Consider the following 22575-nt stretch of genomic DNA (forward strand, 5'->3'; position numbering starts at 1 on the left):
TGGGCCAGCCTGACCCTACAATAGAATCAGGATTATTTATAAAATAAGTAACACAAATATTTCGGCAGAACTGATTCCAATTAATAACTGTATCGTCGCCACCAATCTTCAGTTTGTGACGCATATCGTTTATAGATAATCCTCGGCTTGATCTAGCACCTCTACTCCACATATAGGTCAGGCCTAAAATTTATCACAATTGTAAGTGCGATTTTTTAAAAAAACTTCTTTTTCTAATGATGAAAGTTCTTTTACAGCGTTTTACAGTGCATCTCCAAATGGACTAATCAACTGAACCATTCTTCACTTGCAGTCTACATGGTACGCCACATACACTGCTATTCATATTTTCCGCAAGCAAACCATAAGTTTTGCACCATCGAATTGTTTCCTCCGAATTGTTATTAAACCATACTCCTATTTCCGTTAAGGAAGCAGAGTCATTGTCATTTATAGTCAATCTTCTAAGAGCCATAAAGAGTTAATAAATGAATGATGATAAAATATCTAAAACTTTCTTTTTAACATTAACACGCTCGGTACATTTAAGTTAAAATGGGGGTTTAACTTTTATTGAACTCGAAAATGATAAATACTTAAGACAAAACTTAATTCCTTTAAAATATAAAACAAAAAATTAAAACACCCGTTTTAGTTATTTTAAGATTAAAACAGAAATAAAAACCAGGCGTCTTTTAAATGTTAAAACTGTTGAATTTTGACAAAACAAACAAGTATTAGCATTTTTAATGTAGTTTTTTATACTTTAATATCAAATTAGAGTACTTTCCTCAGGTTTTCAAACGTAGGTTTTTTATACGATTCTGAATCAGCATAGTATATCGGGCCCGTAGCAACCTGGGAGGGCAACAGGGGCATTTACCCCTCAATAACTTTTCAAATATATAATTTTGAAGAAATTGACTAAAAAAATGACTTAAAAATAAAAAAAGGCCCGTAGAACTATCTTGGGGTAGTACTGCCCCCCCCCCCAATATAATTTTTGTTCCTACTGGCCTGGTATATTGAATATACTATATTCTATCATAACGATTTTGTAGCTATACATCCAAACCCCTTAAAAGACAAAAAACATCACATTGTTCAAGAGTATTTTGCGATGAAACTATAGCTGCTCTTAAAACTTATTCAAAAATTATCCACTCTTGCAATATGATTAAAACCATTTGTTTTATAGAAAAGTTGCTAAATTTTGGAAAATTGTAAGTGTGAAAAATATTTATGGTGATATTTGATTGTTAGATTCTCCTAAGAGAGTTATTTCTGAAGAATTAGAATTATGATGAAAGAGCTTTTAAAGATTGAGTTGGTACCAAACTATGCAGAATGTTTGGAAAAATTGAAGGAGATCCAACTGGTTTTACTTTCTCATTGACAATAGTTTTTAAAAAATTTTCTGGAAAATGACTTTTACAGACAACAGTATCTGGTTTATTTAAAAAGTTACCTCTTGGAATTGAATTTATCCAACAATTTCTTTCTTCTTCATTGGAGGGAAGCCTAAAAACTCATACTTTATTTTTAGCGTCATAGTTTCCACTGCACCCAGGAACGTAGCACTTTTTAACCATTTGTTGTAAAAGTCAACTACTCACAAATCAAACTTTAAAAAAACTGAACTAAAATATATTTTTCCGTAAAATTGTCCGCCCCCAATTAAAAAGTGCGGCCGTGGCGCAGTGGTTAGAGCGCTTGCTTTATAAGCAGGAGATCCAGGTTCGAAACGAGCTCTAGACAAATTTTCGCGTCACGGTAAGGAAGGAGGCGTGAACTTCCCGGTTAAATGCACTTCCACGGTGCTCTGTGACAAGACCGTTAGGACTTCTTGGGGCACCTAAAAAAAAAAAAAATACGGGAAGACCTGTAGTAAGTATTGCCATGATCATAACCAATCATTAAAATAAGGAGGAGGGGGGAGTGAGGGGGAGAAAATCGAGCAGCGCCAGTTTATCTAAAGTTCTTCATTGCCCAGTAGGACAATGGTTTTTTGATTTAATTTACACAGTTTATGTCACATGACTTGAAAAAAAGTTTAGTACAGTCTACTCGACTGTACCAAACTTTTCAAAAAGTCATTAAACTTAAAATAATGAATTATCTTTAAAATCTAAATAGCTAAATACGGATCTAACACACTTAGGACCATTTATGGAATTTTTTTCTGTTTCAAAATTTTTATTTACTTGTCACTTTATATTGAAAAAGATTTTTAAAAGATTTTATGGTTGATAAAATATATTTTGTAAAAATAGTGTTTACTAGTAGTTATAAATAGTATACACAAAAGAGTATAAAAAAATGTTTACAAATATCTTAACTTGCAACGCGTTGTAAGTTAAGATATTTGTACTCTGATACTTGTACACTGATAAGTTATACTTTACACTGATAAGTTACACATAATTACACTGACATTTGTATGCTGATAAGATACACTGATATTTGTACACTGATAAGTTAAGATGTTTGTGCACTTGTACAACACTGATGTGTAGCCAGATTCACGTTAATGTTAACTGGCTACACATCAGTGTTGTTTGTTTTTTAAGCAAGAAATATTTATGTTTATTCTACTTTATCGTGTTATGTAAACACACTAAACACTACTTTTTATTTATTTGGTTGAAATAAGCAGGCTTTGTTTAAAAAAAAATCTGCTTGAAAATTTTCGAAGTTTAAAGTTTTATTATTATTTTTTTTTATTATTAGATTTTCATAATTTTTTACATTAAATAATATTTTTACTTTCATATTTTTGTTTTGTGTTTTTTTCTATCTTTTATGCATTCTATGTATTCATGCATTTCAAAGTTATGTTTTTACTAAATTTCAAAACTGTATGCAAAAGATCTGGATTTTACTTTGCTTTTTTTTGTATACTTGTATTGGAATTTCATTAAATATTTTTATTAAAGATAAATTTTCTACTTGGTTGCATATTATTATGTTATTATCAAATTCATAAACATTTTTATTATTGAGCTTTATTATTAGTTACAACAGTTTTATTATTGTAAGACTCTCAGGAATGTTAAGACTGGTACTACTATCAGGGTCGTTCCAAAGAGAGCTCTCATGGGAGGAAGTCGAGGGGGCGGGGGTGTCGTATATGTTTTTTGCCTAATAGAGACCAAAAAAAAAAAAATTTCTCGATATTTGATATTTGCCAACTATACTTCAAATTTTGCAAACTCATAAACATATATAACAGCTTTGGGGGTGGGACACCCCCGACACCCCCGTTCGGGACGGCCCTGGCTACTGTGAATAAAAAGTATAAACAGCTACAACAAAGTCTTTTAGGAAGTATAATTAGTATATTTAAACCGACTGTTTGAATATACTGTTACATTATACTAGTAATGAACTGAAGTGTTAACAGAATTTTTTATTTTTACAGATTTAAATATTTTCTATAAATAATTTTTCATAATTATGTTGGCGTTTATCTTAAAAAACTGTGTTTCTCTCATTTAGATTCATTAATATCCATTTATATGTTATATATTCAAAGACAAAGGTATTTTTTAGTTTGCTTTTCAAAGTTGATAAACATCTGATACAAGGTATCAGATATAACTTTATCAGGTTATATTAATCCGATACAAGGTATCAGATCATTATAAACCTTGATATTTGTGTCAAGGTTATCTAAGTAAAGCCATGATCTAAGTAAGTATTGTGAATTTCAAAATAGATGTCATAGATGTAATGACTTACAAAATTGATACTGCAAGTGTTGTAGCTTGCAAAGCTGCTCAGTTGTTTGGGTTTGTTAAAAAAGTTTTTAAAAATATTGGCAAATATCAAAAAGAATGTGCAAGCAACAAATTTTTTGGTGATGAAGATGATAATTTCATTTCCTTTCTAAAAATCCTTTTGCATTTTGATTATATCTTGATTTCAAAAATTATTTTTATTCATAATAGTTAATACGTTTTTTCTGTCTCGGATTTTATTTATATCACATTTCAAGATATTTTCATATAACCTTCATGAAAAAGATAGGATATTCAAAGTATAACAATAATTTATTTTTATTAGTTTTGATAAATATTTCCCGTTATAAAAATATCAATAAGTTAACTCTTTTCTTTATATGCTTTTCATTTTTTTTTTAATAAATTAAGGTATACTAATTCTAATAGTTTAAAGCTAAGTTATTATACTGGTTTAAGATTAAGTTATTTTATTGGTTTAAGATTAAGTTAAGCTCAAAATTAGCTAATTAATCCACAACATATCTAAAGTTAGGTTGTTCAACAAGCTATGTTGAACAGCCTAGTTTATCGCAGTGTGTGTAGATTTATGAACTAGAATTTACAAATTGAATGAAAGTTGAGCATGTGTGATAAATTGATTGGACAGTAGTAGTTTTTTGTTTTTGTTTTTTAGGTAATGGCAGGCTGTACTTGACGACTTACATTCCTGCAAAGAGGTAAAAACAACCTCCAACTACAAGCCAAATAAAAATATTTTTTATAGCAGCATGTTCTTAGAAGAATTTTTTAAATTTATTTTTGGAGATTGTTTTATGCTGGTTTTTTACCAAACTTTAAATTTAAAAAATTATTTCACATATAGATTTTTAGTTTTTTAATGATTAATTTTTATTCAGGAGTATAATTATAATTAGGGCGTCCATTTTTCAAAATAATTTTTCTGCAAATATCAATTTGATATTATGATATCAATGTGAGAGTGTAACATCAAAATATAATTAAAGAAATGGTAGATTGAAATTTATAGACCTAAGATCAATACGTTTGTTTTTTTATAAATTATATCGTCAGGGATAGTGCAAAACCGTGTAACTGGTATTGGATAATACCTCGTATCCAGAGTACATTTTTTTTACTGGAGTTTAAAAAGTCTAAAACTTTTTACTTTTTTTATTTCAACAGATTTTGGGTTCATTTTAGTATAAAGAGTATTATTCTTGTTTTTGTAATGTCAGCAATAGATATTTGATGTTAAAATTATTAATATCCATATATGTAGTCAATGCTAGTTACGCGAATTTGCACTACCCCCGACGATATACAAGTTTAGCGCAAAATATCTGTACCGATAAAAACTTTGGAAATTGATTGGTTTATTAAAATTTTATTGTTACTTTTATGTGGTTTCCACTTACTATGGCTATAAGTGTGGAAACATGCGCAAACTGGCAATCGGGAGATTTTTGAACAAAAATTAACGCCGTGATTACTATTTATTTTATACGTCTAAAACGCGTCATTTATCCATAGGTAGCGACTAACTAGCTAGCCGCTAGCTCATTTCTCACCAGTGCCAAACAAACATAAACATTAAAAGATTTTAGGAAACCATTGCTTGCTACATCTACTACTATCTACATCACGATTTAAAACCGCACTCAATAAAACGCAACTGATTTTTTAGTTTGTTTCCCCCAATTCAAGATGGTTAATTTTAAAACAATACTTTTCACGCCGACTATATGACTGTATATGACAAAATACATTTCACGCCAACTATAAATAACAAAGTGCATTACGTCACACCGACTGGATGGGTGTATATACATATATATATATATTAGGATGTTGACTTTTTGGTAAATTTTTGATACCTCTAGTTTCCTGTATAAAAAACAGGTGAACTTTGGCTTAAAATAACTGAAAAATCATTGGAAAGAACCAAAATTTTACAGTGGTTTCAAAATAAATAATATTTTCTACTGAAAAAAAAAATTATTGCAAACAATTTTTTCAATTTTTAATTAAAAGTTGTTGTTTTTTTGTAAATAAAATTTAAGCAATTCATTTTTATTTGAAACCATTATTTTTTCTGAAATTTCTCTCTCTCTCTCTATGTATATATATATATATATATATATATATATATATATATATATATATATATATATATATATATATATATATATAAATATATATAGTATGAGTTCAACTGCTAAATGCAATTTAAATCAATTGCGTTTTCAATTATAACTAGTGGCGCCATCTACCTGAGAAAATTGTAAATATATTAGCAAAGATCAAACTTTTAATATGCGCTGTCAGTTTTAAAATTCTTAGAGTTTTAAAGTTCTAGCTTATTTAAAAGGTAGTGAAAAATTAGTGGCATAATTTTGACAACTGACAAATAGGGAGGCGTAGAGAGGCAGTTTTTCACTAACTCCCCTGGTGTTGTCGGCCCTAGAAACAATTTTAACATGCAAGTTTATTGGGAATACACAAATGTTGAAAGATTTAGAGCTCTAGTTAGTTTGAAAAAGAGAAAAACCAACTGCAAGATTCCGTGACAACGTACAAATAACGGTAGCAGGTCGTTAAAGCTATTGAATTGAGAATCGACTTTACTTTTTTGGATATATGGAAAGTTATTTTTTTTACTTCCAGGTTTTCATTCAAAACTTTGAGTAGTCTTAAACTTATTGATAACATCTATCACGGTAGATTTTGGAAAATGTGTACATTTAGCAATCAAGTGATATGAAGTCGATGGATTTTTGCAAAAAAAAAAATCACAACTTTTTTACGCACCTCAATTTGTTTCGGAACTATTTTGCAAATCATTCATTTGTAAACAAAAGTTTACCAACACAATTAAAGATAAGGAAGTAACTTTTAATTAAAAAAAAAATGAAATAAAAAGTATATTTCATTTTAGAAAAATCTTAATTGAAAGTTGATCTGATTTTTCTGTGTCCACCCGAAATTATTATTGGTGTTGCTGTTTTTGATGTTTTTATTGGTTTTGTTCTTATACTAATATTTTCATCGTTGTCAGATTTACTGCTGTTGCTGTTGTTTGTCATATTGTTGTTTCTATATTACTCCTTGTGTTAATATTATTGTGTTATACTACTGGTTTTATACTATTGTTGTATATATTGTTATTATAATTATTATTACTATTGTATTTGTCATTTCTATTATTAACATTCCTATTGTCATTTTTATTACTAATATTCCTATTTTATTAGTAGTATTATTACTACTATTACTGAAGTATTGTTATTATAGTGCAATCTCTAGTTGGAATCTCTATTAAAAGGTCATAATTTACATTATTTTCAAGCTAATTCGGTTTAGGAGTTTGACAGGAGGTGCAATTTTTAAAAAAGGTTAGGAGTGCAATTTTTAGAGGTTAGGAGTGCAATTTTTAAAAAAATGCTCTAAAAACTTGAACAACAGACAAGTTGTGTTGCAATATCAATCGAACAGGGGCAGATAAGTTTAGCGTAAGTTTATGGGGTTGGTTGTAATTTTAATTTTCAAAGCAGCTCAGTCTTATCTCCCACTGCCACTAAATCGAAAACAACTGTATTAACTGCAAAACACTTGAAAAAATCAATATGTTGATATTTTGCATCAAGAAGAGGAAATTATTTTTTAGTAAGCAGGGATAGTCATAATAATTTTTTGTGATATCATATTGTGTTGAAAATGTCAATGTACTCACACAAAACACACGAAACACTATTAACTTGTCTAGTGATTTCGGCTAACACTTTATATAGTTATTATAGTATTGATGTTGTAAACAGTTTTTCTATGTTATAACTTTTTTGTCATTTATTTTTAAGTTTGAAAGAAGTAAAAAAGCTAATGATTAATGTTCACAAAATGTATTTTGTTATCTTTTTAAAAGTCTTCACTAAGATATTGTAAGTAAAATTATTTATCTTTAATTTTTAAAAGGCAAAAGCATTCTACTAAGTTGTTGTTATAGACCACCTGGTGATGCGTCAGAAAATTTAAGATTATACTTAAAGTACAATTTTTTTCATAAAGGTAACAAAAAAAAGAAAAAAACTTTGTAATTGGCGATTTTAATATGGATTGCTTACAATATAGCGAAAACAAAAAAATAAAAAAAATTTTATGATGAAATATTTGTATCAGGAGCAATACCGCTTATCAACCGGCCCAGTTGAATAACAGAAAACTCAACCACCTTATTAGACAATATTTTAACAACAAATGTAGGGGAAAGGGGGCTAAATAGTACCCCCTAAGGAAAAAAATTAATAAAAATAAAACTAAATGTAGGAGAAAGTTTATTTTTAGATAGAAACAAGCATTGATGAAACTAAAACAAACAATCATGATTTCAAGATGTAGATATTAAAATAAAGAGCACATTAATAAAAACTAAAAATAAACAAGGTGGTACTAATTACCCACAAGAAGGTTCAAATAGTACCACTAGTGAGGCTAATAAGTACCAAAGGGTATGAAGAAAAAAAAAGCTCAGCACTAATAATAAGTAATAAATAAAACAATAACTGGTTCATTCTACACTTGTAAAATATATTTATTGACATAATTCACATATATAACTATCATGTGACCCATTTTGAGACTCAGATGATGAGCATGCAACAAGTACCCATGCTCCACAAATTAAACACTGGATCATATCCTCCTCAATGTCCTCATCACACATGAAGCAGTACCAACGCTGCCCTTTGTTATCTTTAGAGGTTGGGGTAATTAGTACCGCAGGTACAATTTACTCCACCATCACAGGTACGATTTACCCGACTATGACTAAACATAGTTTTCTACTTCAGTGCTTTAATGGGCAAAGTGAATCGGAAAAAAACGTATTTATTAATGAAGAAGAATGGATGGGTTAACACCATAAAAAAATATAAATAAGTTACGTATATCCACGCCTGCAAGGTACGACTAGTAGGACAGTGTAATTATTACATCAAATAGTGTAAAAAAAGGGAAACAGACTTACCTCCTTTCTTTAACGTTCGATTCCGCCATTTTTTGGTCAGTATACATATTTCACCTACTGGCTTGATTTTATCGTGTTTACGCCAATTTCAACGAATCAGAAAAAGAACAATGACGCTGGTACGAATTGCACAGCGGTACTAATTACCCCCCTTTCCCCTATATAACACTGGCATGCAAAAAAGCATTATAAAATCAGGTATATCAGACCACTTTCCCATTTTTCTAACAATCAACACAGTTTTAACTCCTAACACTAATAAAAGTCAAACTATAAGAAAACGATTTTTCAACAAAAAAATTTAGAAACGTTTAAATATCAATTATCATTATTAAACTGAAAGCATATAAATATTAATGAAGATATTAATGTAATCTATAATAAGTTCTTTAATACATTCTTCTCGGTGTACGATTCAAATTTTCCCTTTTCCAAAATAACCTTAAATAAACTTTCCTTAAATGAACCAAAAACTTTAAAAAGTTCTTCGATTACCAAGGGTCTCAAAAAATCTTCAAAAATTAAAAAAAAATTGTGTATAAAATATTTAAAAACAAAATCTGATGCTAATTTACGCATATATAAAAACTACAAAACTCTGTTTGAAAAAATTCGTAAAAGCCTGAAAAAAAATTATTACTCTAATCTAATTACTAAATATAAAAATGACTCAAAACAAATATGGAAAATATTGAAAGAAATAATGGGGAAACAGAAAATCTTTTCAAATTTCCTTCCGAAAATGATTAAAATAAACAATGTATGTGCATATGAACGAAATGAAATGGCGGAAGAATTTAATAAATACTTTACTGATATCGGAAGTAGGCTGGCTGATAGGATTTCTTCTACAAATATTTCCTTTAATAATTTTTTGACAACTTCAAACAATTTACTTTCTCCTCATGACTTATTCCTAGATTTATCAATTGAAGAATTTAAAAGAGGCTTCAAATCTCTAAAAAGACACAAGGCAATCGGTGCGGACGGAATAAACGGGAACATAATTATAGATTGTTATGAAAGTTTGAAAAATATTTTATTTAAAGTTTTCAAAACATCTATACAATAAGGGGTTTTTCTTGACCTAATAAAATTTGCCAAAGTTATCCCGATTTATAAAGACAGAGAAAAATCAAACGTCAATAATTATCGCCCTATTTCTATCCTTTCTACTTTTACGAAAATATTAGAAAAAATTCTCTTTGAAAAGATATACAACTAACTGATTTCAAATAATTTACTATATAAAAATCAATTCGGCTTTAAAAAGATAGTTTAACTGAACAAGCCATTATACAGTTTACACGTGAAGTCTCAAATTCTTTTGCCAAATCATAATATACACTTGGTGTTTTTGTCGATTTATCAAAGGCTTTTGATACAGTCAATCATGATATCTTACTTAAAAAACTTGAGTTCTACGGAATAACTGGTAAATTGATCAAATGGTATAAAAGCTACTTGTCAAATCGAAAGCAATTCGTCTACCACGGAGAAGAATTGCTTCCTATTGACTTTTAAAATAAAACATCAATTGAAATAAAATGTGGTGTTCCACAGGGTTCTATCCTTGATCCACTTCTCTTTTAGTATACATCAACAATCTAAATAAGGCCTTGAACCTTATGAGCATTATGTTTGCAGACGATACCAATTTATTTTTATCAAACAAAGACATTAACAAACTTTTTTAAAATATGAATAAAGAACTTATAAAAAGTTCTACTTGGTTTAAATGCAACAAACTAACCTTAAATATTGACAAAACAAAGTAGATCCTTTTCCACTCCTCAACAAAAAAACGTTTTTTGCCTAATGATTTATCTAAACTTTATATTGATGAAGTAGAAATAAAAAAAAGATTCCGTTTTAAAATTCCTAGTTATTTATCTTGACAAAAATATGACATGGAAAACTCATATTGATTATATATCAACAAAAGTTGCAAAAAGTATTAGAATCCTCTATAAGGCCAGAAATTAATTAAACAAAAATAATTTAAAACAACTATTCTACTCATTTATTCATAGCTATATAAACTATGCAAATATTGCCTGGGAAAGTACAGGTAAAAGTAAATTGCAATGTCTTTACCGCCATCAGAAACATGCAATGCGAATATACTTTTTAAATTGTTTTTCAAATACAAAACCTTTATTCAAAGATATTAATGTATTAAACGTTTTTGAACTTAACTTGTATAATACTTTATGTTTTACGTTTTGTTGTATGAACAACCCATTATTAAATGTTTTTAAAGATCTATTTACCTTTAAAGAAAAGAATAAATATAGTTTACGAAATAAAAAGTATTTAAAAGAACCCTTTTATCAAACATAGTTTAATCAATTTTGTATAGTTTATCGAGCACCTTTTCTCTGGAATAAAATTGTCCAGCCTATCTTAGATTCATCTATCTCTTTTTATGTTTTTAAAAATAAGTTAAAGAATATTATTTTTTCAACGGATAATATATTAAAATATTTTTGAGATATTCTTTTAAATGTTTTGAATTGTTATTTTGTTATAAACTACTTGTATTATTTTATATTATATTTATCTTGTAATTTTTATATGGTTCTGGCGACAAGATCGTTATGATCTTCTTCCAAATTTATATTATTCCAAGTTATATATAAACTTAATAAACCTAAAATAAAACGGGGAAGCAAAAGCAAAGGTTCAAACAAGTAGCAAATATTGTCTAAAACTTTGATACTAAAACCTAGTATCGAGTTATTTAATAAAACGATTACTTTACGTAAATCGTGATTTTTGTTATGACGACTTCTTGATGTAACAGTTATTAAAAAATTATCCAGTCAACTTTAAAGAGAATAATCCACTTCGATTACGACTCACAAAGGTAACAAACTTCATTTCAAAATATTTTTTTCAAAGCAAAGCTGCCGTTTTGACTTTCTGCTGGAATAATTGAACCCGTCAAAAAAACACAAGTTCAAAACTTTTAATCATTAGTTTATTAAATTAAAAGTTTTTTTATAACTTATGTTTTTTGTATAATGAATAAAACTCACAAAAGTTAAATATGTTTATTATTGATGTACTCCAATGTTAAGTTTCTTAAGCTCCATTTTTTTAAAATAAAATCTCATTTTTTGTGAATTTTGAAAAGATTTAATAAATAGATTTGTGTCCTTTTCGAAAAGACAATTTTAATTATACTACTGTATTTAAGACTTTACTGCAATATTCGCAGTACTTTACAAACGATTTTAGGCTTCGCTTTCCGTCCAGCTAGTTTATTTGACCTCACTGAGTTGACAAATCAAAAGTTATTGTTTATAAAAGTAAGTTTTTCAAACTAATTAAAAAAAAAAAATTAGTTCATCAAATTAACTAATGTAAATAAAATAACTATTTAAGACATTTTTAAAATTAAAGTCTCGGTTTTGCGAACTACTTTATATAAAAAAATTCTAGTTATATTTCGGCAATCATTGCAGATTAAGCGCGGACGGTCAGACAAAATATCTAAGTTTATGAAAAAATATATATGTTTTATTCAAAGAAGTTTTTAAAAACGATGTAAAGGTTACCGATTGAGTTTCAGTAACTTCGCGTGATACTTCTTGCAGTCTTTTTAAAACCTTCTCTGCATCTTCTAATTGATTTAAATCATTTGGATTTATTTCGCAATCAATATACCCAATTAATAGGATGAACGCAAAAATTTTACTCATTAATGCAATGTTCATTTTATCTAAAAGAAAAAGATAAACATAATAAAATTTTGACAGTTTATCGTTTACTGTTTATCTTTTTTTTTAAAATAAGTTAGCCTTTTCAAACTTAATTTATACTTGAATATATATATATATATATATATATATATATATATATATATATATATATATATATATATATATATATATATATATATATATATATATATATATATATATATATATATATATATATATATATATGAAGAGTACACGAGAAAAAACGGCAGTCACATTTAGAAAGTTTTGAGAAAGTTAATATTATATTAATCATTTATAAAAGTTTTCATGTAAAGCATAGAAGTAAATTAGAAAAAATTATTTCTTAATTAATTAATCTGAAGTTTACATTTTTAATAAAATATTTGAAACTTATTAAAAAATTTTTTTCCCTATCTTTAATAAGAGACTTTTATAAATGATTAATATATACTTTCTCAAAACTTTTTAAATGTGACTCGTTTTTTTCGTATACTCTTCATATACATAAGTGAGGAATCCAGGGGAGGGGGAATTAGGAAAGGGGATGCATCCCCCCTTAAGTTGATATATATGAGTGTGTGTGTGTGTGTGTGTGTGTGTGTGTGTGTGTGTGTGTGTGTGTGTGTGTGTGTGTGTGTGTGTGTGTGTGTGTATACTATATCAAATAATGAGGCTTTGCAAAAAATTGCAATGATTGGAGGCTGGGAACGAAAATGGCCATTGACTTCATCAAAAATATTATTTAATTCTGTTTTTTTGGATAGTTTTTTTAAACAGAGGTCTTTAATTGTTTGTAAAAATTTTAACGCCATTGTCACAACTTAGAAGTATAGTAACGTGTTTTATTTCCTGGTATGTTTAGCCATAGTTAATTTTGAGTGATTCTCTCACTTTATGTTCATCATTCTCTTGATTATGTCGCTAGAGTTTTGGGATGTGACCAATCAAAAATACCAATCACCCCATTCAAAGGGATCGGGCATCTTCAGGAAAAAACCGTGTTGTTTTCAAACAACAAAGATCAGCTCTGTTAGAAAGACTGGCCCCAAGGGACCAAGTTCCCTATTTAGGCAAGAGTAATGGTAAGTGCAAGTTGCTGGTAGAACCTCAGAAGTAAATTAGGCCTTGTGAGTAGTCAACTACATATTAAGTTAGGTCTCGTGAAGCAATTGACATTTACGTACAAGATCATTTTCCGAAGATGTCTGCGGCCACGTTAAGTGCTGCAATATTTGTTAGACCATAGATCAAGAAGATCATAGTTGACAAGTTTGCAATGCTCCTGAACAGGACTGAAAAAGCAACTTGGAGCAGTCTTATTGCTGTTTCTTAGAGCCCCTTTAGGTTTGACGGCTTGAAACATCTGGTTATTTCTGAATAAACCGTATTACTTGAGTATATAGTTATCATGGTAATTGTTGGTTGTAGAGGTAAAATGGTAACCATTTGTTGAGAAAACCTAAGGGTTTTATGACCGAGCACCGTGGAGGAGCATTGTTGAAAACAGATTATTTTCATCAGTCTTTTTGTTATTCGTAGTATTTATAGCTGTTGTACTACTCTCTTTGGGTACGAGAGATTCTTTGAAGTTTTTCAAGTGGTTGAAAAATTTCTTTAATATGGAGACTTGCACATGGTCCTAAATTTTGTGTTGGTACAATCTCAATTCTCCTATTTATATATTTTATACGTGCATCGTGGGGAAATTTAGTTTCAAGCAAGATAACCGTTTTTATCAGCGGGTTTCGCTACAAACGTAGGCGATTTTTTTGCTACACGGTATTCCCAGAGTCTAGAATTCTGTTAAATCAACCCCAGTGACAATCGTGCCTTTGAAAACCATTATTTTGATACGTGGGTAGAAATTCTAGCTGTGCAAAGTAGTAATCTAACAAAGGAAAGATCTGCAAGAATTAATAGTTCCTAATCATTTTTTCTAGCTCAAAATCTCTCATATGTATATATATCAATTTCATGATTGTGGAGCTTAGTCTTTTAGATTGACCATTTCCTTGTGGTCTATAAGGTGTTTTTTAAGTCTTGTTGACACAATTACCAAGAGAAAGTTGTTTTAACTTAATACCTTCAAGCTGTGTACCTCAATTAGAGTGGATGTAGGCAGAGATACCAAAAAGAGAAAATATTTCTAAAAGGTATTTTATTACAGTGTCAAAGGTAATTTAGCAGAAATGAAATGCAAATGGTTATCTAGAATAATCAACAATTACAACTAGAAAAACCTTGATTGCTGTCTTTGAAGGAATAGGGAAGACAACAAAACCCATACCCTTTCCAATGGTCTAGTAGAAGTGATAAAATGACCTGATTGGGTTGAAAAATTTTGGTTTGAGCTCTCAGCATACCTCAAAAATTAAACTTTCTTCACCAATAATGTAATATATTTCTGCATATTAATATAATTTATAAATATTTATGCTTTGCAATAGTGGTTCAGCCATGAACAAATTAGCCATTGCTTCTCGTTCAATGATAGGTTGGAGTTTTTCTGTTCTTGATAAAACTTTGATGAAGTATGAAATAGTTCTTCCTTTTTGGCTTAGCGTTCCACCAATTGCAATTCGATAAGTGTTAGTTTCAATTTTGAGTTGGTTTATTGGGTACGGTAATGCTAGGATGCAGTAGCTTGTCTTTGAGTTGTTTAATAGCAATAGTTTAAAAGGTGGAAAGTAAAAAAATACATTTACTCGCGTTACTGTAATTGAATAGTCTTTTTTCTGTATTTCTACTTTTTAAGTATTTTTTTAAATGTGTACTTCACTTTTACTTAAGTTTTTTAAAAAGTATTGTACTTCGCAACATTTTAAATCATATACGTTGCTGAGTAAAAGAGTAACTCAGTAACTTTTACTCCAAGTACATTTTTAATAGGCTACTTTTTACTTTTACTTAAGTATACCTTTTGACTGGTAGCGTTTACTTGTACTTTAGTAAAATTTTACTTTAGTAATAGTACTTTTACTTAATTGGAATGTTTTGTTACTTTTTCCATCTCTGCTTAATAGCCAAAATAGCTTAATATGAATTCATATGAATAATCAAAAAGGTTCCTCTTTCGAAAACGGGATTATTTTGTTTATTGAGTTGCGAGAATTGAACTATATTTGAATATATTCCTTAAACAACTTTAGGATAAAAAGAGTCTTCTTTGGACAGGAAAGGGGGTAAGGGGAGGTTATCCTTCCGCCTAAAATGTCCCTCAGCATATCTTGAAAAATTGTGCTACTGTTTTACTCCTTTCTCTCACACTAATTTTTATTGAGTCAGAAAAAAATTAACTTTTAAATTAATTTAATTAAGCAAATATAACTGCATTATAAAAAAGGTGACAAGATTGATTTTAGAAATTTCAATATTACTACCTTGTATTATCTTTAAAAAACTTTAAGACATAACATAACTAGTTTGAAAATATCTTTCTGAAAGAAGTATCATAGCTAATCAACAGCATGGACTTGTACATGTCATGTACAACAAATTTACTTGACAATCTGGATTATTTGGGTTATTGGATAAATTCAGTTAACTCTATTAGATATCGACTCTAATTAACTTGTATAACCTCGCAACTGGACCCTATAAGAGTCCAGATACTTTATGAAGCACATACAGCCGTAAAAGCCTCTGAGAAAAAGAAGACAAAATTTTATAAGTAAAAGTAGTATGAATTAGTTAAATATTTATCAAACAAGTGAGCCCAGTATAAAAGCAGTTAGTAAAGAGAAGGAAATTCTAGTCACTGATCACGTATATCTCGTACACCCTAAAAAATGTATACCATTTTAGTGAAGTTATTCATTTTATACTTAGTTTATATCTAATAATACTTAATAATAAAAATATTCGTTTATTAGTTATTTTAGTTTATATTAGATCATAATGTATACCCTTTAACTGGAAATATTCATTTATACTTTATCTATATTTAATTGTAATTTATACCGTTTAAGTGGAGCTATTCGTTTTATACTTAATTTGTATATAACTATGATCTTTACCATTTTAGTGGAATTATTTGTTTTATAAAAATTTAAACCATTTTAGTAGAACTATTTATTTATATTTATATTATATTTACTTAGTTTATTTTTAAGTATAATTTATACCCTTAACTGGAAATATTTGTTTTATGCATAGTTCATATTTAGTTTTAGCTTATACCATTTAAGTAAAGCTGTTCACTTAATAATTTGTTTATATTTGACTATATTTGATACATAGTAAGCAGAGTCTATCTTCAAGACTTATTATTGAAATTAAACATATCGAACGACATATTAGCTAAAACCCATCATTATGTTAATCATAAAGCTTTGGTAATATACATCATGCTACTTTTCACTCTCATCTCAGATATGATTTTCAAGTTTGGGGACTATCTAAGCAGCTTGCAAGACTAACTCATCTCCAAAATAAAGCTCTAAAGTTAATTTATTTCCAATATACTACTTCAAACTGTAGCATACTCTATTTTTTTATCTTAAGTCCTTAAATTGTGTGACCTTATTCAGCTATCAAACTGCTTATTTATTTGAAACCAAAATCAAATTAACTTACCTCTTACTTTTATCAACTTTTTTAATTAAAGGGAAAATTTTAACAATGCTCAGCGATCTGTTCGCAACTTTAAGTTAAATGTATCTAAATATCGAACTGTTCATTATGGCTATGAATCTATACAACATAAAAAATTCAAACATGGAACAATCTCCCTTCCCAACTAAAATCTCTTAAATCGTTCTAAAAATTTAAAACTTTTTTTTTTTTTTAACTATTTTAAAAAAAAATATTGTTTATAAATCTTATATCTTTCTACAACTTATTATTTATAACACTAACTCTGAGCTTCAATTTAATTAATATTTTTTCTCTTTTCTGTTGTGTTATAATTCTAATTTTAATATCTTTTGTTAAATTTATTATTTTAATCTTTCTTAAACTTAAATATTTTCATTAAAATTCTTTTCATCTCTATTATTGTTATTATTACTATATTTTTATCGCAATAAACATTATTATTCTTACTGTTGTTGATATTGTTATAAATAATTTTATATTTTATTTTTGTTATATTATTATTGTTATTGTTTTAATTTTTATTGTTGCTGTTACTACTATTATTATAGTATATTTTTTTAATAAGCTTTACTATTACTTTTAATTGCTGTTATCACTGTTATTTTTATTTACTCCTTCTTGTATTATAATTATTTTTATTATCATTTTATTATCATTGAACTTGACAGGTGTTTACTTCATATTAGTATTTATTACTATTTGTAAATAACCGTGATGTAACAACTTTATTCAAAATATATTTGATTTGATTATATTACAAGAAATTTTGATCAAGGAATTCCCGTTGATGTATTTTTAATTGATTTTGTAGAAATTTTGAAACCGTTTAAGACATATTTTGAAAGTATATATATTAATATTCTTAAATTTTACTTAAGAAAGTTTATGAAGTTTAGTGCGTGAGAACGCTCTCACTTTGCGTTTTACACTTGACATCAGCTTTTGCGCAGTCTTCGGCTGGACTTTCTTGGTAGCTCTAATTTGTTTATTTTTGAAGTCTTTTATGTTTTTGGTTTCTTTTACATTGGACCTTAAATTTCTTTTGACAAGAGCCCAATACCTTTCGATAGGACATAGTTCGGGACAATTTGGTGAACTGCAGTATTTTTCAACTAAATCTACATTATGTTCTCTAAGCCAGTTTAAAGTTGTTCCAGAGTAGTGACATGATGCTAAATTGGACCAAAATAACGGTTACCCGCGTGTGTTCTTAAAAACGACAAAAGACGTTTTTTGAGGCATTCTTTTATGCACATTTTTGTGTTAATTGTTCCCGTAGTCACAAAACAAGAGCTTCTTTCACGATATTCACAAATTGCTTTCCAAACTAAGAATTTTATAGCAAATTTTTGCATTCCAATGCATTTATAATTGATATTCAGTTTCTTGCAATTAACTGGTGAATAATATTAGTGTCCTGAAATAGATCGGAAATATGCAGCACGATAAGTTTCATTGTCAATAATCAAACAACATTTTTTGGCACATTATTTTTTATAGAGTAGCTTTGAACAACGAATTGTGACATTTCCTTGCTTTTCTTCACGATAAGGAACTTTTTTCTTTTTATAAGATTTGTAGCCACAATTTCTCTTCACTTTTGGTATAGTGGAAGCACTTGTCTTAAATTTATTCGCTAAGTTTCGAACAAATATCTCCGGTTTTCTGTCTTAGGCATCTTTCACTTTTTTACCAAGATCTCGTCTAACAAAACATTTTTTTCTTCCACTTCCTGATTTCTTTTTGATTGTACGAGTGTCCTTAAATTGTTTCACAGCGTTCTGCACTGTTCCAAAGCAATCTGAAGCTCTTTTGATATTGTTTTGTTTGATACACAAGGATTTTCAACGAGAAAATGCAAATTTTTTTTTTGCTTCTTATCTTGATTTGATGACATTTCAATTACAACTAATTGTCTTGATAACAGAGTTGTTTAAATTTTGATAAAACTAATACAATGACATTTTAAAACAATTAGCTAAAAATGATGCAGGTTTCTAAGCTTTTGATTTACATGTCTTAACATCAAAAGCTTATCTCAAATGATAAGCTTTTGATGTTACATGTCTTAACATCAAAAGCTTATCTCAAAAATTGAAACTATGGTGATAGTGGCTTGGAACTTCAATGGTTTCAAGCATTTTTATCTAATAGAAGGCAAAGAGTTGTTTTGCCAAAACATGTTTCAACTTAGCTGAGGTTTATCATGAAGTTTCTCAAAGCTCCGTATTGGATCCACTAAATTTTATACTTTATATGAAAGATCTTCACGAGTCTCTAAAAAATACTTCAAAATTGTGTGCTTATGACACAAAAATCATGTCAATTATTTATTTTGATGAATTAAATAAGAAACTACAATCCAGTTTAAACTCTTCATATGCATGGACAAAAAATTGGTTGCTTAATTTCGATATTATACATCAGGTTCAAAGATGGACTATGGAGTGATTTCAGATTAATTGATGTAAAAATTTGTCATGGAGTGTAAACAAAGCAAATCACATGTTAAGTATAATGAAAAATTATTTTGTTTAATTTGATACAGAACGACTAAAATCTCTATATCTTTTTTTTATTCGACCACTTAAGTTTGCTGCACCGGTATTGGCTCCTTATCAAGAGCAAGATATCACCATATTAGAAAAGTACAGGTTAGTGCCACTAAATTAATTCCTTTAACTAATAAATTGGATTGACTTGTTTGTCTGAGAACGCCCTCATATATTGAAAGAAGGCAATGAGTGACATAATAAAACTCTATAATGTTTCCAAAGTTTACAGTATAGTTGAATTCAAAGAAAATTTTTTCTTCAAATTGACTTGTAGTCGTGGTCATAGCTTTAAAATATTCTAAAGAACTTTTGGTACATAATTATTTAGAAAATATTTAAATAAATTGAGCTGCAAGTTATTGGAATGCACTGCCAGCTTATTGTCAAAGCTAATTCATTTAAAGCAAGACTTGATCAATCGAATTTTAACAACCACAAGAATCAGCTGTCATAGTATGCTTAAAACCACATCACTGATAGTAATACCAGTCACAGCGTAAACTAATACAAATAATAATTCTTAATTTTGAACAGAATTTTTTTTTGTGAGAGTGTGTGTTGTATGAACTATTAATGGTATTAACTTGTATTAAAACTGTATTAACCATTGATATCTTTTAAAAACTAGACGTACTTTAAGCTAGTAATAAGCAGTGTTACACTTTTTTAATTTTTTTAAATTTTACTTTCTTTTCTTTCTGAGTTGTCAAACTTATATTGATATAGCCTTGTATTAAACAGAAAAGTCCTTTTAAAAGTTTTTTCAATTGATCTTAAAACCAAAAAATGTCTGGTAAATAGTTGGTGTTATCTCAATTTTTACTACTGGAGTAGTAAAAATAGAGATAACACCAACAAACATCATATCATTTTATTTATATCGTAGAAAATAAAAGTTTTTTACTCTAGATTGGGTTTTAGAACAATAAGAGCTATAATAAAAATAATGTTAAAGTTTTTAAATATATATTTACAATGTGTTGTGGTTATTTTAAAAAACTGAACATATTTATTTACAAAACGTTTTTTTTTAAAAAATTGCTATTTAGTGAAAGTGCAAACATAAAAATAAATGATACTGTCTAAGATTAAGGCAAATTAAAATTGTCAAAGTATCTTTGGAGTAGAAACAATTATAATATTTATATTTGCAATATAAATATTATATTTATTGTTTAATTATCAAATAAGGAAGACCGGAACTATGTAGAAGCAGGGGGTATGTTGACGAATTGCGTTTATCTTGCTTTTCATTGAGCCAGAAATTCAATGGAATATTCCTAATTGACCAATTCATCATTCTCACAATTCATTGTCGTAAGGATCTGCGTATACATCTCTTCCTTTTTACTCTACAAGCAAGCAGTAGGTTGTATAAAAAAAAATTTTTGTAAAATTTTTTGTCTCAATTGATTTTTATTTTGTTATTTTTTATTTTAGGTCCCCCAAGAAGTCCTTACGGTCTTATTAGAGAATGCCGCGGAAGAGCATTTGAAAGGAAGTTCACGCCTCCTTCCTAACCGATATCGCAAAAACTTGCAACATCTGTTAGGAAGGATCCTTGTAAGGACTTCAGGGGCACCTAAAATAAAATTAAAAAGATTCAGCCAGTTTTTTCCAACAGTTTTAGTTTTTAAGGATTTAAAAGCTGCTTTAAAAAAAAACAGCAACAGTATTTTGAGTAAGTTGGAAAAATTTTCACGAACCTAGTTGGCTCATAGTATTTACAATGGAAAAAAATATTTTTATAAAATTAACTTTTAAAAAAAAAATTTATAGCAACATATTTTTAATTAAAAAAATAATTTTTAGGGGGTTTTTATACCTAGAGAGAAAGTGCTTCTGTTTGCACTATTAATTGCTACCAAGTTTTAAAAACAACAATATTAAATTTTTTGTTTTTTTATTTGTTTGGAGACTCCAAAAAGGCCTCAAACAACTTTATAATGTATGCAACTTGAAACTATTACCTAAATTCATACTCTTCAAGACTACAATTCAATGTAAATACAAAAAATAACACTGTTAGGGGTACTTAGTAGAACGGACCATAGCCATACTTCTTCAAAACTTATGTGGTGTTCATGAATTTGTATAAAAATTATATTAACAAAAAATTTACACCCATCCATAGGTGCTGCATCTTAAATCACAATTTTCGCAAAATAAAAACAAAAAACTTAAATTAAGTTTTTTTAATATAAATTTCTGAATATTTTTATTTAATTCATGTATATAATTTTATTATAGCAAAGGCATTTAGTCTTTTTTTAAGTTTTATAATTTTTTAATCATTGGATCTCTTGTCCTGTATTTATTTAAATAACATTATCTTGCCATAATAAAATTTATGTTGCATTGAAAAAATTTGTACAAATTGCAATAAATTTTTAATATTACTTTATTTAATGCATTTTAGCGTTTATATTTGTTATATATATTATAGTATAAACAGGGTCGGCCCATGTAGATGTCACGTGGAGTGGGGGTGGGGTGGTGATGGTGTGGTGCGCAATTACAATTTTTGCCGACTGACTTGACTATAGTCAATTACAATTTTTGTCCAATGACTTGACAATAGTCAAGTCACTTGGCGAAAATTGTAATTGACTATAGTCAAGTCAGTCGACTGACTTGACAATTTGTCGGTCAGTCAATTCGACAGACACGTCAGGTCAGACAATTCGACAAGTCGGTCGTCAATTCAGACAAACGTCGGTCATCAGACAAACGTCGGTCAGACAATTCGACAAGTCAGTCGGCAAAAATTGTAATTGCACACCACACCATCACCACCCCACCAAATTTAACCCTTTTATAAAAGGGTTAAATTTGGCAACTAAATGAACAAAAAATTCATTGATAAACAAAGTAGAGGGGGGGGGGGGAGGGTTGATGACCCCCATTTCCCTTCGCGGGTTTGAATATAA

The 22575-nt window shown here is 28.5% G+C and overlaps 1 protein-coding gene across 2 annotated transcripts in view; it reads right to left on the reverse strand.

The window, feature by feature from the left end:
- Nucleotides 1-22575, reverse strand: part of LOC136075485 (uncharacterized) — a 190598-nt gene that overhangs the window by 158367 nt on the left and 9656 nt on the right. For both annotated transcript variants that reach the window (XM_065788837.1, XM_065788838.1), the window contains exon 2: nucleotides 12327-12490. In XM_065788837.1, the coding sequence (XP_065644909.1) occupies nucleotides 12327-12485 (159 nt within the window). In that variant the 5' untranslated portion in view covers nucleotides 12486-12490. The remainder of the gene's footprint in view (nucleotides 1-12326; nucleotides 12491-22575) is intronic.

This window comes from Hydra vulgaris, chromosome 01 (assembly GCF_038396675.1).
Source record: "Hydra vulgaris chromosome 01, alternate assembly HydraT2T_AEP".
NCBI classification, from domain to species: domain Eukaryota; kingdom Metazoa; phylum Cnidaria; class Hydrozoa; order Anthoathecata; family Hydridae; genus Hydra; species Hydra vulgaris.